This window comes from Diadema antillarum, unplaced genomic scaffold (genome assembly GCF_040938485.1).
Source record: "Diadema antillarum isolate AM-2024a unplaced genomic scaffold, OU_Dant_1.0 seq00000912_RagTag, whole genome shotgun sequence".
Lineage (NCBI taxonomy): Eukaryota > Metazoa > Echinodermata > Echinoidea > Diadematoida > Diadematidae > Diadema > Diadema antillarum.
The window spans coordinates 128623-142652 of record NW_027271768.1 but is presented as its reverse complement, the minus strand read 5'-3'; the positions used below and the strand labels follow the sequence as shown (position 1 = coordinate 142652).

The following is a 14030-nucleotide window of genomic DNA, read 5'->3' as shown; positions in this document are numbered from 1 at the left end:
GTTTTGCAAACAGACAGACAAGAAAGCAACGCTGGCAAAAACATAACCTCCTTGGTGGAGGCAGTTAATCAATATCTCAGGACATAAGATCTGTCATGACAAGCAGCAGAGACTCCAACTCTCCCGCTTTCGACGGGATATCTCCCGCCGAAAGCCCATTTTTGCAAAATCTCCCGTTCTCCAGCTTGAGATTTGATTTCTCCCGCCCTGGATCTGTGTCTCCCGTTGGAAAGGATATTTTACTTATTGCCATATCGTATGTTGAAAAATAGTCCTTAGATAGCACGAGAGAGTATCTAGAACCCTAGACTGGACCCCGGCCGCAAGGAATTTCGCGCTTCGCGCTCATCAACTTGGAGTCTCCCATTTGCTAGGGGTTTCAGGCGGGAGAATCTCCAGATCAGAAGGTGCTGGGGGTTGGAGTCTCTGAAGCAGTAAAGTGCATCATGCAGTAAAGTGGAAAATAAACATGAGTTAAACACTATACCTCCACTCTATTACACACAACCAAATCTTCCAACATTCATATTTTACTTCTATTTCAGCATTTTCAAAGCCTTGATTGAACACTCGTAACATTATTCTTTTGTCTTATTATTGTTGATGCAGTATTTTCTTTTTTATTTTATTTTTATAATTTCTTTTTTTTTTTTTTTTTTTTGGGGGGGGGGGGACTCCACATTCTAATGAGTTGCACATTCTGCTATGCTGATTAATCTCACAAATAGACCCTGCACAGGATTTTGAATAATTAGATGGAGCAGTTTCACTAGCTCATCATCACAAACTTAAAACTCTTGCAGTATATTCTTGTACTGCTTTACATTGCATTAAATACTTCACTTTTCAAGTACATCAACATCAAGGTGAATGAACACACTACCTCAGCAGCATTTCCACAAAATTTACTCTCTTTGTATTATAAACATTGCATATTTCAATTAACAAAATTTGCATTTCAGACATGCCGCAGAGAGAATTACTTCAGACCTAATTTTCCTCATGTACATGTGAAAATTCTCACATATTTAGCCAGACGAGAAGTAAAGTGATTAATAAACAATCTATGAAGCATTGCACTCTGACATAAATTCGCTTTTCACCAAGTAGTTGGCAGGCAAAAAAAATAAAAAATAATAATAATAACTTGAGAAGAACTCTGAGAGGATAGAGCTTGCCAAGCAGCTATTTTCCACAAATGATCTTGTTCTCCCATAGAGATCAGTGATTTCCACCCATACGTATGCATGCTGAAAATCAATACATAAATACACGAGGACATCAAATAAATGTAGAGTGTCATTAGCAGCCTTACATACTTAGAGCACTGGCTAACATACTGATGCTACAGGCCATTCATCCTTACCTGCTTGATTAAGGTCTAAATGCGCATCAAATGAAGAGTTTGTTCGCAAAAACCGATAAGTCCATATTTGCCAAATGGAGAAGTACAAGAAAAATAAAGAGAGTAATATAACGAAAATTTTTGCTTCTCTTTACCATACCTTTCTGACTTTCTGACTTTACCGTACCTTTATATGTGGTGACCAATATATCATTTAAAAGGTATTATTTTGTACTTTATGACAGAGACCGTACTTCAAAATCTTCAAAAATGGACATATCGGTTTTTGCGAACAAACTCTTCAAATATATACAAAGACAGGATTGACTTTTCCACACCTTCATCCTCCTCCTCCTTCTCTAACTCCTCTTCCTCCCTCTCATCCATCCATCCATCTTTCCTCAGCATTCTGCTTCTGCTGGCATACCATGTTAGTCTTGTCTTCTCAATGCCTCCTTCACTGCATCTTATTGTAGCAGAGAGTCTGGTACTCTTTCTCCAGACACCTCACGCAAAGAAATCTCAGCAGACACAATCTCAGCATGGATGTAGGCCACATGCTAAGAGATTATACCTATAGAGTAAGTAGTCACCATACGCGTGCGTACAAATGGTGCATCCAAAATTGAAGAGGGAGCGCACACTCAGGTCCTGACACTGGATCTAAGTCTACGTTCAAGTCATAATTATCTTCTCATATCATATCTGGAGTGATATGTTATTCTTCATTACACATTTTCATTTTCAGAATCGCAATGTGGTTAATTGTTTATATATTAGTTTCTGCGATGATATCATATCATTTGAACCATTTGGTAGAGTCCAGACCATTTTGTTGTTCGCAAAATTAACAGTGGGAACTTGGGTGTAGACTAGACAGTAGTTGATCATTATGACATTTGTTTCGGGTACATTCCAAATCACGCCATAAAATCAAACAACATCAGCACCATTATGACGCTTAAACATGACCATTGTGACGTCACAATAAAACAACGCATGGTCACTGCGCCGAATATTCAAGTCGAGTGCATTTAACAGTGTGCTGCCATCTACTGTACAGGATCCGTGCAATGGCGGCTCCCACAATGCGAAATGGCAGCTCCCTCGCGCGGCTGCCTCTCCACTGGACTACGCCCTCTTGTGGTATAATCTCTTTGGCCACATGGTAAATCATGTGGAAATCGTTTCACTATCCATCAGTAAATGTTTACTCTGGTGAATAGTTTGCGTACTGTAGCTATCCTGTCCTACTGCATTCAACCTCACTTTTAAAACATTTCACAGAGAGTCTGAGCAAGTGTTCTGTGAAGTATGTCCAACACTAACTCTGGACTAACAAGAGGAAGATGGCAAGATAGTAGGCCGTTTGCTGGATTTTTTTCCCCCAAGAACGCAGTGTATCCCTACTATAATGAAGTCCTCAGGACCAGCCATTTTCTTTCATTATGCTGTTATATCAAAATTTTGTTATTACCAAATAGTATAGAGTATAATCACATATAAATAGATGATAGATTAGGGACCTGAATTTTGATTTTGTCGTAGCGAGAATTTCGTTATAATAGCCATGTTCATCACAATGGGATTGCACTGCATTCTCTGGGATTCTACACATCATGTTTTCATATATTGTCTGTTCAACTATGAGATGGGTGAAGTGTTTCCACAAGAATCTCATGAGGTTAGCACCATCTAGATCTCTGATAGAAAAAAAGAAATAAGGCGTACGAAGAGCACCAAAAGCATACAAACACAAAGTCGTCATCATCTCATGCCACCGTCGGGGTGCGGATGCCTGCCTTTCCTTTTCACCCCCTTCCTCCCTCTACCCTTCATCTGCCCCTTCTCCTTTCTGCCTTCTTCGTCCTCGGTGGGCTCAGTCGAGGGTCCGCTGTCCGGTGAGACAAGCCCGTTGCTAATGCGGTAGTAGACGATGGTCGAGTCCGAGTCCACCATGGCGAGTGTCAGGGTCTTTGTTGCCCTGTGCTCCTCGGGAATCTCGGCACCCCGATGTGGAGTGATACTATCTAGACTGGTGTGCTTGGACTGCTTTGGTTCAATGCTTGACAAGAACTTGCTTAAACTGCACGATAGATCAAAATGACAAACAGAGCACAAAGATATACGGTATGAATAAATGTAGAGATGGACAGACACGCAAACAAATAAATATTCATACAAACAGAGAACTATAGTACCTCTCATGATCAAACAGCACGATTACTTGTTTTGAAAGCAATGGTTCACTCATACATGAATTTACAAAAGATACACATAGTGGACTTTTATATCATATTAATATCCGATGACAATTTGAAATCTTATAAAGCATAATTACATGTAAGATGCATATAAAACTGTAAAATGTCAATATTTCCCTTTTGATTCTCAAAGAAGATAGGAAGTATAAACAAAAGGCAAATATTAGTTAGCATATTGTTGGCTGAGAACCAGAAAGCCGTTACCATAATTTTGTGGAGTATTGAGTCATGTGTATGACATTGTCGAGCTCTATCTCCTCTTCATGTTCGATAAAATTTTATAAGTCAAAACCAAACGGACACTATTTTATCCAATATTTGGAACAATGCTTAAAATTCCACCTACTTTTAATTAAATAAACTTTTCATTTCATGAAAATGGATTGTTTCGTGTTTATCTCAGCTTATCAGATAGCGCCCTTGTGGTTCTCAGGAAACAATATTGTATTTGCGCATAAACACTTTCATGATGTCACTACTAAAACATTATGTATCACATTTCTCTCTAGTCAGGCAATTTATTTACATCATTGCTGCTCAATATAGTAACATTGCAAATGGGAATTTAAATAAAATTGACCCTCTTCTGTGCAAAGATATCTTGGTGTTCCCTTATCTGTGTGAAGTGCGTGGACAATGGGGATTTCATCATAGCTTGATAGAATTAATTTGAACATCAACCATCAGTGAGGGTCAAATTACTCGAATGCTCATGACAAGTTTGCTGTAGAGGAAGTTACAATCATTTTATGTGATATCCAGCATAAACAGGAAGAGCAAAAACATTTGCATGTCAATCTGCAAAACTCTTTGCCCAAAGCCGTCCATGTTCCATAATTGCCACAAGGTCGACTCGTAAAGCAATATCGGACGTTGCCGTGATATTCTGATTACAGAGGAGAAATTTACCATGCTGGAGAGAGGACAGCCTTTGTCTGCAGAGGAAGCACTGCTACATAGTCTTCCTTCTTGCTCGGTTTGCCCGTCATGTACACCATCTGAAGACTCCCGCAAGGATGGAGCTCCACATTCCACCAATTTTTGGCTGGAAAGGTGAAGTAAAACAACTATCCCAAAGTAAAATTTCTCCATGTCAGGAAAACAAATCACAAGATTACATTTCATATAACATGTATATAAATCAGTAGTGCAGTTGGCATCTTTTAGATGAGGTGCTCCCTTATAACTCTATAATGTATTAGCACCCTCTACGGCATTGCTAGTAATAACAAATTGTGATACACCACACTACTTGTCACTCTGTGATTAACGACATGCACGATGCGTATTCTTTGTGGTCGTCACAAAAGAAGATAACACATTGTGTCAGGAGTGGGATGTCGTTATCACACTAGAATTAATTACGCCCCTGGCGCCTTTCCATATGTCATCTTATGTGGTGCATACTAGCATCTTGGCATGTTTACATTTGTGACCTGCTACAACAAAAGGATCCTAAAGTCGCTGATGGCTGAGCCGAGAAAATCAAGTTTGAAGTCACATCTCATCAAAATTGGTCAAAACAATAGGATTTCTGTTTTTGGCATAATTTTGTAGTCTATTGTTTTGTCCCTCATCTGCCAAAATTTTGAAGCTAAATGATCAAAGGAAAGGCAAGAAATCATCGTTTTTCTGGCCCATGATATTCCGGCTTTCAACATAACAGAAACGTGTCCGAAGATTTGGATTTTGCGCCACAGCTATAAAACTCCATCCCTAGCAATGAGGGAGTGATCTTACTGGTCAGTGTGTGGCATCCTGATTACTGATTGGTCGTGCATAGAGCTTGAATGAACATCGCAGAGGTCGCTAGGAGCATGCCTTCTATTTTCAAGCCATGAAAACTTGTCTCGCCTCCCCTTGATCATGGTAGCGTTGGAAGGAAAACTTTGAAGGCGTTTTTCTCGAAGCTCTGATTTCCTCAACCATTTGACATGCGCTAGTAAAATCATTGATATCTCCGCAACCGAGTACTTTTATAAGTTGTTCTATATAAGAAATTGAAATAAAAGAAGAAGGGAATAATGTCATGCCATTTTCAGAAAATTGTCCTCCCCCAACTTTCGGATCCTTTTATTGTAGCGGGTCACATTTATACAATCATTCATTCCATCAAAAGGGATCCACACTTTACATACTTTACTGAAGTCCAATGCCATGACATTCCTTTGATATATTCCATGTTTTACTGGGAAAATCTCTGGGGGAACTCATGAGATTATATGACTTATTCTAGAAACTTGAGGATAGGCCTGTTAACCCTTTGTGCACTTTGACTGCTGATTGAAACTGAAAACCCTATAGCATCGTGCACATTGTCCAAAGCCCCTGGCAGAGAAAGGGTCAAAGGCATGGTCACTAGGCCAGTTAGATCATATGTTTGTTTATTCATATGACACACAGACCAACAACCACTGTTGAAAAATCAATGTGAACACTTACCATGCACTACTTTTTTTTTCTTTTGTTTCCTGTGAGTAGTAATTGTTCAGACCCTTTGAAATGTGTAGTGATATTTTCTTGTCCTTTACAAAGCAATCTTGTGCATAATAGACACATGGATTGGCCAGCCTTAAAGAAGAAGACACATTACTTCATTACACAATGGCATCTGTGTAACCAAGTAGGCAGGATGGGCAAATGCATTAATTACAAACCTGGTATTCAAAAGGGGATGATGAAGTTTATTGTTTACCTTCACACAAATCTAGGTAGACCAGAAGAGTTGAACTGAGTTGTCCAGTGTCCTGAAAACCCCATGACAGCATTTCTTTATACTGCAGAAAATAGAGGTATACAGAGGTTACATTACGACAAAATATGATGCTGTGATTACATACAAAATATCTCCTATGGGTTAAAGTCTTATGTAACTCATAATAGTATTAATTCCAAATGAATCATGTGCACACACAATAATACTACTACAGGGCATCAAATTGAAGTTAATATTGTCATTTAATGAATAATTACCACTTGTTGTTTCAGAATGGCTAAAAAGAACAAATACTTCTTTATAATAGCTACTTGTGATTGCAACTCCAGCCAGAAAGTAACCTGTCAAAACAAAAAAAAATGCCACCAAAGACAAAAAAAAAAGTGAGCAATGTAGGCCTAGGGCCAACTAATAATTGGTTTCTTTCCAACTTCTTGATTTCATGGTTGATCAGCATTTTGGTTGTCTAATGATCCTACAATTATACTTAATAATCTTATCAATTGTTTAAAATTGCTAATGTATGACGAGAACAAGTGAATACATTTCTGTCTTAACCCATTGAGGACGAGTCCCGAGTATACTTAGGCAAGAGTCCATGGGTAATGTGTAGTGCAGCAAAATCAACCTTTTTCAACTTTTGTACATGATGTATAAGTATGTATGGCTTCTGAAAGTCATATGTGACCCGCTACAACAAAAGGATCCTAAAGTCGCCAACGGGTGTGCCGAGAAAATCGAGTTTGAAGTCAGATTATCAAAATCCGTCAAAACGTTTGGATTTCTGTTTTTGATATAATCAAAGAAAAGGCAAGAAAATAGCGCTTTTCTGGGCCATGATTTTCTGACTTTCAACGGTACAAAAAATTGTCAAAAGATTTGGATTTAGTGTCGTAGCGAGACTCTGCCCCTAGCAACGAGGGAGTGAACTCATTGGTCAGTGCATGGCATCCTGGTTACTGATTGGTCGGGCGTAGACCGCTGGTGGTAAGCTTGAATGAACATCATCGAGGTTGTGAGGACTGTACCTTCTATAGTCAAACGGTAAAAACCATCTTGCTTCCCCTTGGTCATGATAGCGTCGGAAGGAAAAATTTGAAGGTGGCTTTCTCAAAATGCTGATTTCCTTAAACACTAAATATGCTCTAATAAAATCATGGATATCTCCGCAACCGAGTACTTTTATGAATCATGTTAATCCAACATTAAAGTGGCAGAGTAAGGGAATAATGTCATGTGTTTCAGAAAACTGTCCTCCCCCGACTTACGGATCCTTTGTTGCAGTGAGTCGCATATTCATTTGATCACTCATCAAACTCATGTAAATTTTTGTATCTGTGATTCATGTATGATGTAATCTTGATATATGTTTGGAGCAAGGCCTGGCCTGGTTTGGCCAATTTGACGGTTAGACAGAAAAATCTGTCTGTCCGACTCCATTGGAGTTTCTTTAATCATTTTTTATATTTACAGCTCTGTGGGATTCCATGAAGCCAGATGTAGCCTCTGCGGAACATATCCCCGACGACCACATACAGACCGATCTTTCGGTCAATATGACAATTGACACTGCGTAGAGTGATAGTGATACAAAATTACCGAGAGTGGTGAGAGTACAGACTAAACAGCAAGGCCAAGGATCTGTATCCACTTCACTACACACCTTACAACAGATAACACTGGCATGCCGACAATTCAATTAGAATTACTACCACAACCGTTAGCATTACCAATCTAAATAAACTTAATGGTATTTCACGTATTCTGACTTCTGTGTACAGCTGCTGCATGCTGTGCACTTCCCGATCCCATCACACATTCTTGCAATAACACAAAATGCAATATATGGGACACACCGCCGAGCCCACTTCGCATTGTCATTGGGTAAGCACCAAGCATTTATTCGGTGATACAATCATCCTTAAATTTACCACCTTACCTTTGGATGTTCGGTGAACCAGTTGAACCTGTCAACATTTACATCACTTATGTCGAATTGGGCCGCCATTAGTATTCAAGATAGTATTCACTTTCAGAGGTCATGTCGGCACGCAGTGTAAACAAAGCACTTACGTTTCGATGATACAGTACTAGTACTTTGTACATGTATTTTCATGCATGATCATGTACTTAGTATCATGACTGAACATGCACACTGGGAAGTTTCTGTGCACATGTCTGTATGCGTACTGACACTAGAGCAGTGATGGCATCGCCCCGCCCCCTAATGAATATGAATAATTGTTGTTACTTTTTGACCAATCAAATATGACAGTAATGATGTAATGGCATGATGTGTAAACACGATACGCCCACTCAACGCCGTGTATGACGACAACACTATCGATGTTTGTGTTCAGTGTATTCCCACTGGTCTATATTTGGAAAGTTGCACCACACTTACACGTTAGAATACTAGTATGCTGGGCTTACGGCGGGATGTTGCAATATCTTGTAATTCTGCAATGAAACAGTTTGTCATGTGCAATACAACGGCATTTGCAATTAGTACATGGCCCGAGCCAGGTATCCAGCGGTCTTCGCTGAAGGAACTGTGAATTTTACCTGATTTCCTCGTCTGCCATAGGAATAAAAGCAAAATAATCATGGTGGCAGAAATAGGGAACGTTGATTCTATTGACCCTCCTGAGGAGGAGCTCAAAAGCAATGGAGAAGTTAGTCACAAACAGAAGATTCAGGCCAAGAAAGCCGCGATGGCGCTCAGCAGAAGACGTACCCAGTCCGATGTCGAAGACCAGGAATTGTCAAAGAAGCCCGCTCATTCAGAGACAGTTCGCCAGAGCATTCAAACAGACGACGCGACGAGCATGAAGAAGAAAGGTAGAAGGAAATATAAACCTGCGCCGTGGCTTTGTGAAAATATCTCCGTCGAATCCAACGCGCCGATTCGCTCAGATCTCGACGATGCGCTGGCCTTCATGACAGGCAGACCGAAAGTGAAGAGCTGGGACGAGCATCACGCCGTCAGTGACTGGATCATAGAGGCCGACGTGGAATACTGGAATAGAACCAAGAGGAAAGGAAACTTTTCTGGAAAAGTGGGGCACGTAGCTCTTGAGAACTTTAACACAAAGTGTAAAGTCAGAGACGAGGTTCGAGTGATGGACAGACAGACGACCACGAAGAATGAGATCGACGTTTTGGAATGTGGGTGTCGGTGGTTTCGGAAAAGAGAGGTGATTCGGAGCGACGTCTTGGCACGCTTGAAAGAGGTCGACGAGGAGCTGAGTGCGTTAAAGGAGCGCTGGAAGGCAAATACAGAAAAAAAGTTAGAGCGTCTTGGATTGAAAAGGAGAGGAGAGATTACATCTACGAATACTGCAACCCAGAGTCAAGCAGAAAAGCCGAAGTCGAAAAAGTACTGCAGAGTGAAGAAGTCTCGCGCTGTGGCGCAGAGGCGGAAAGTGAGGTGGAGTCAAGAACGGAAGGAGGAGCGGGTTCGCATTCCGCACGAATATGAACTGCACGCCCTCAACGTCGAGTGCGACGATCCCGAGGAGACGGACCTCTTGGTTTACCTCATGGACCTCCAGAACAGGGAGATGAGCCCTGAGGACTACGAGATGCTGCTCCGACTCGACGACAAGATCGCGCCAAAGACGATGGATGCCGACAAGTTCGCATCCCTCCGCACCGAGACGGTTTCGGGGGTGGGGCAGGAGGGCGGTGACGGAGAGCGATGGGAGGAGTCGCCTTGCACCATCTGCATGGAGGCGTTCGAGAACGAGCAATGCGTGAAATTCCTGCCCTGCACACACTTCTTCCACGCGCAGTGCATCGAGATGTGGCTAACAAACAGTGGCAACCGATGCCCCCTGGACGGAATGGAGGTATGACGTCAGTGGACAGGCGCTCACGTGTGCCAACATCCGAATAGTCTTTGTGTCGTTCTTACTGCCCAAATAATATTCTCAAGTAATCATCATTTGCTCCTTGGCTGGATGGTGACAGTGTCTTACTATTCACAAATCAGTTTATGGAATATTTTGATGGCAAATATGGACTGATTTGTACCGACGTGAATGCAATATATCATTTTCTGTTATTGCCTATACTGTGTACTAAGAAATAACTATGATTGTACGCAACAACGAATCTATTTTGTTGTTGTTGTTCTTGTTGTTGTTGTTGCTGTTGCTGTTGATGATGATCTCAGAGTCTTTCAAGTCACTGATTATAACAATAGCATACTTCATGTTATGTCGTTCTCACTAGCCAAAAGATACTTGTCAATAATCATAGATTCAAACTTGGATGGATGGTGATATTGTCTAACTATTCAAAGAAATGAAATGTTATTTTGTGATATCGATGTGAATACAATTGCCTACAAACACCTAATTATACACAGCCCAGTCGCTGCACAGCGTCTGGTCGGGCTAACAAGTGCCTAAATTGTTTTCAAGAAATTAAGTATACGATTATACGCAAACAACAAATAGGTTTTTTTTCTAATCTTTAAGTCATTACAAATATAATTAAATGATATTACAACTCATATCTAAATCAGCTGCCATGGTGATGCCAGTGTGTTAATTTCATTGTCATCAGTTGGCAAAACTTCGATACCACGCTGCATTTAATTCGAAACAGCGCCATCTATAAATCTTAAGCACTCGTGAGCGACTTTGTTCGTTGATTATTTAACGGGAACTCAGTCTTGCTCTTGTTGAAGTGTGACTTTAACAATGAGAGCTGTTCATGTTAATTATGGTTATCATGGAATTTGACTGGTAAAATTTTAGTGACTGTGATGGTAATCTCCACTGTAGAATGTCTGATGTGCATGGAATGCGCATGCATACAGAGAGATGTATAAGCCCTAATAATACAATGTAGTATAATAAGATAAACAGATTGATGTAGACTTGTTCAAGATCTGTCTGCACATATATTGCAAAGGTCGTCAACGTTCGAGATAGCATGAAAGCTAGCCATGGCCTGTCTGGCACAGAAACTATGTCAGTTATACTGCATAGATTTTAAGCATGAAATGGTATTCAAAGTACTTATGAAATGAATAAATTGTGAGGAAAATTCTGTGAATTTGAATACAAATAAGTAAATCGGGCGATTGCAAGTACTGATATTTATGAATTTAATCATTATGAAGTGATGAATCCACAAATTTGTTGAAACATTTAAAAAATGCATCTCACGAAGTATAAAAGGTCAACCATTCAGCCTGTTGTGATGGAAGATTTCGTACAAACGTGTAATTACTTCAACAACACTTGTCAAAACCCAACGTGGTAAACTGTTTTCAATCGTTTTCTATGCCTTGTTGCATGGTAAAAGTTGCCCAATCCACTTACATCCTATCTGCATTTAATTCAAGTTTTCATTTTTTTTTCTAGTTCAACAGAACACAATATAAGGTAAGAAAATTACATATTGATGATCTCGAGTATACAACGGTTGACTGTATGATGAAAATTAGGGGTAATTGAAAGCATGTTTTTCCTTTTAATTTCAATCCAAACTTGTTACATCATCTATGTTATGAGAGGGGAAAAAAAGGATGAGCTAGGGGGCCCCGAAAAAGCAGCGCTTGTATACTGTTTACAACTCATGCAATCGACGCAACAACTTTTATTTTCTTAATTACAAATGGTAAGGCTTGTTGTAATTGAAAAAAAGAAGAAGAAGAAGAAGTATGGTGGAACTATGTTACGTCATCATACAGCTTCTTTCTTTTTTGTCTAGTCGTTGCTGCCGCCGTGTTGACCTATAATAGCTCAGAGTTAGCTACTCTTTAATGCAAGCTCGATGTAAAGTTTATTGTCAATGTCGGACGCACGGGCTGACTATTATTTTTCTTATTTTTTGTTTGTCAGTGTATGTCTGTTTATGTTTTGAAATGACTCATTCGAAACAGAAAAATTTACCTTCTTCTGGAGAAATTAAGCCACCAGACAGAGAGAGAAAAAAATGTGAGAAAAAATAAAAACAAATATTTCATCAAGTGACCTTGTATGACTTTCACTTTAGTTTCAGCTTACAGTAACTTTTGGAAGTCAATAGTGTATACATGAAATCGTTTTTTTTTTTCCAGGAGAGAGAGATAGTGAGGGAGATAATGTATGTCTATATAGTATATAGACATATATTTTCCTCTGTAATATATAATATATATTATATATATTACACATTACAGAAAGAGTGAGAGAGAAAGAGGAGGATTCTAGCTAGTCTTCTTTTACCACACATTGTTGAAAGAAACGGAATAGAATACTTCAGAGATCAAATCACCACTGCAAAACGGAGTGTAATCTGTACCATGGTGCACAACCATATCTCTAATCCTCAGATCCCCATTATGGGTTATAACTAGGGCATTAGAGTCCACTGATTAATTGTCATTGCCATTCGCACAAAATGAATGACATATATTATATGCAGGGCTCGACACTAACGGTGGCCCGGTGGCCCGGGGCCACCAAAAATGAAAGTCGGGCCACCAAATTTCAAAAAAAGGCAAATTTGGTGGCCCGCCTCGGACCACCAAAATTTTTGAAAAGTATGTCAATAAATTCGTAACTTTTTGCGCCGGGAATTAGCAGTTAAATTTGTTTAAAGGATGGATGAAAAGGACTGAATGAGTGCCTGAGAGTGAGTGTTGCAAGTTTGTTGAAGTTTATTTATGAGTAGATATGTCCAACTTCTAATTCTTACTATCATAAAACTTAAATATTTGACTCATTTTTTAAAAAAAAGGACTTTTAATGTTTTTTTTTTCGGGACACCAAATTTTTCTCTCGGGCCACCAAAAAATTGAAATTTAGGATTTTGGTGGCCCCATCGGGCCACCAAACAAAAAAGTTAGTGTCGAGCCATGTTATATGTATATAAAAGTGTGTTTATATATATATATATATATATATATATATATATATATGTGTATATATATATATATATATATATATATATATATATATAAGCGTCCATTGGGAAATTCGTTCCCAAGGAGAAATTTTTGATTCCCCTTTAAAGATGGGCCATCCCTTTTCCATTCCTTCCCAAATAGCACAGAACATGATATATTCCACCAGAATGACAAGACTATTGTAAAGCTATATTTTATCTGTGATATTTGAAGGTTGTTAGCAGTTGAATTCAAATAATGCACCCAATGCTCACCGTAACGTATTCTGTGTACAAGGCACACCTGCATATCGTTGCTGGGGCGACAAAACCTCGGTCTTGTCATCCCGGCGACGATATACTAATCCTTCTGTGGTTGTAATATGATACTTATATTCGAACAAAAGATATGCATGTTAATGCTGTCAGAAAGGAAGAATTCATTTACTTTCTTTTACTTTGTTATCTATGGCAAATAACAACACACCACTTACATAAACCAGGGAGGTGAGTTTTGTCTCACCTCCCTGCATAAACTACATACAAACCTGTAAGTGCATCACACAAGTCTGTAAAACTAGACTAGTAGTTTAGATTTGTAATTTTTTTCCTACTACGAAAAAATCATTCGAATCTTAACGGTCAATTTAAGTCAACGAATAAAGACCCTCTTGAGTTCAAAATTTACAGGTTTCCAAATAGTGTTTTCTTCAATACCTAAGTGTTCTCACCAAATTCTCAAAAATTTGCATGCAGAAGGGATGATATGTCTTTAAGGTTTTGAAAATGTTTTTCAAAGCCTTATCATTGATCTGAGGAC

At 39.3% G+C, this 14030-nt stretch overlaps 1 protein-coding gene across 1 annotated transcript; it reads right to left on the bottom strand.

Moving 5' to 3' along the window:
- Positions 1-2383: 2383 nt before the first annotated feature.
- LOC139741264 (tRNA-splicing endonuclease subunit Sen15-like) lies at positions 2384-8404 on the bottom strand. Its single transcript, XM_071651859.1, has 4 exons — positions 8265-8404; positions 6305-6386; positions 4519-4654; positions 2384-3431 (listed from the first exon to the last, which is right to left on the bottom strand). Exons 1-4 carry the CDS (start codon positions 8331-8333, stop codon positions 3113-3115), a joined length of 606 nt encoding a protein of 201 aa, XP_071507960.1. The 5' UTR covers positions 8334-8404; the 3' UTR covers positions 2384-3112.
- Between the last annotated feature and the right edge of the window lie 5626 nt (positions 8405-14030).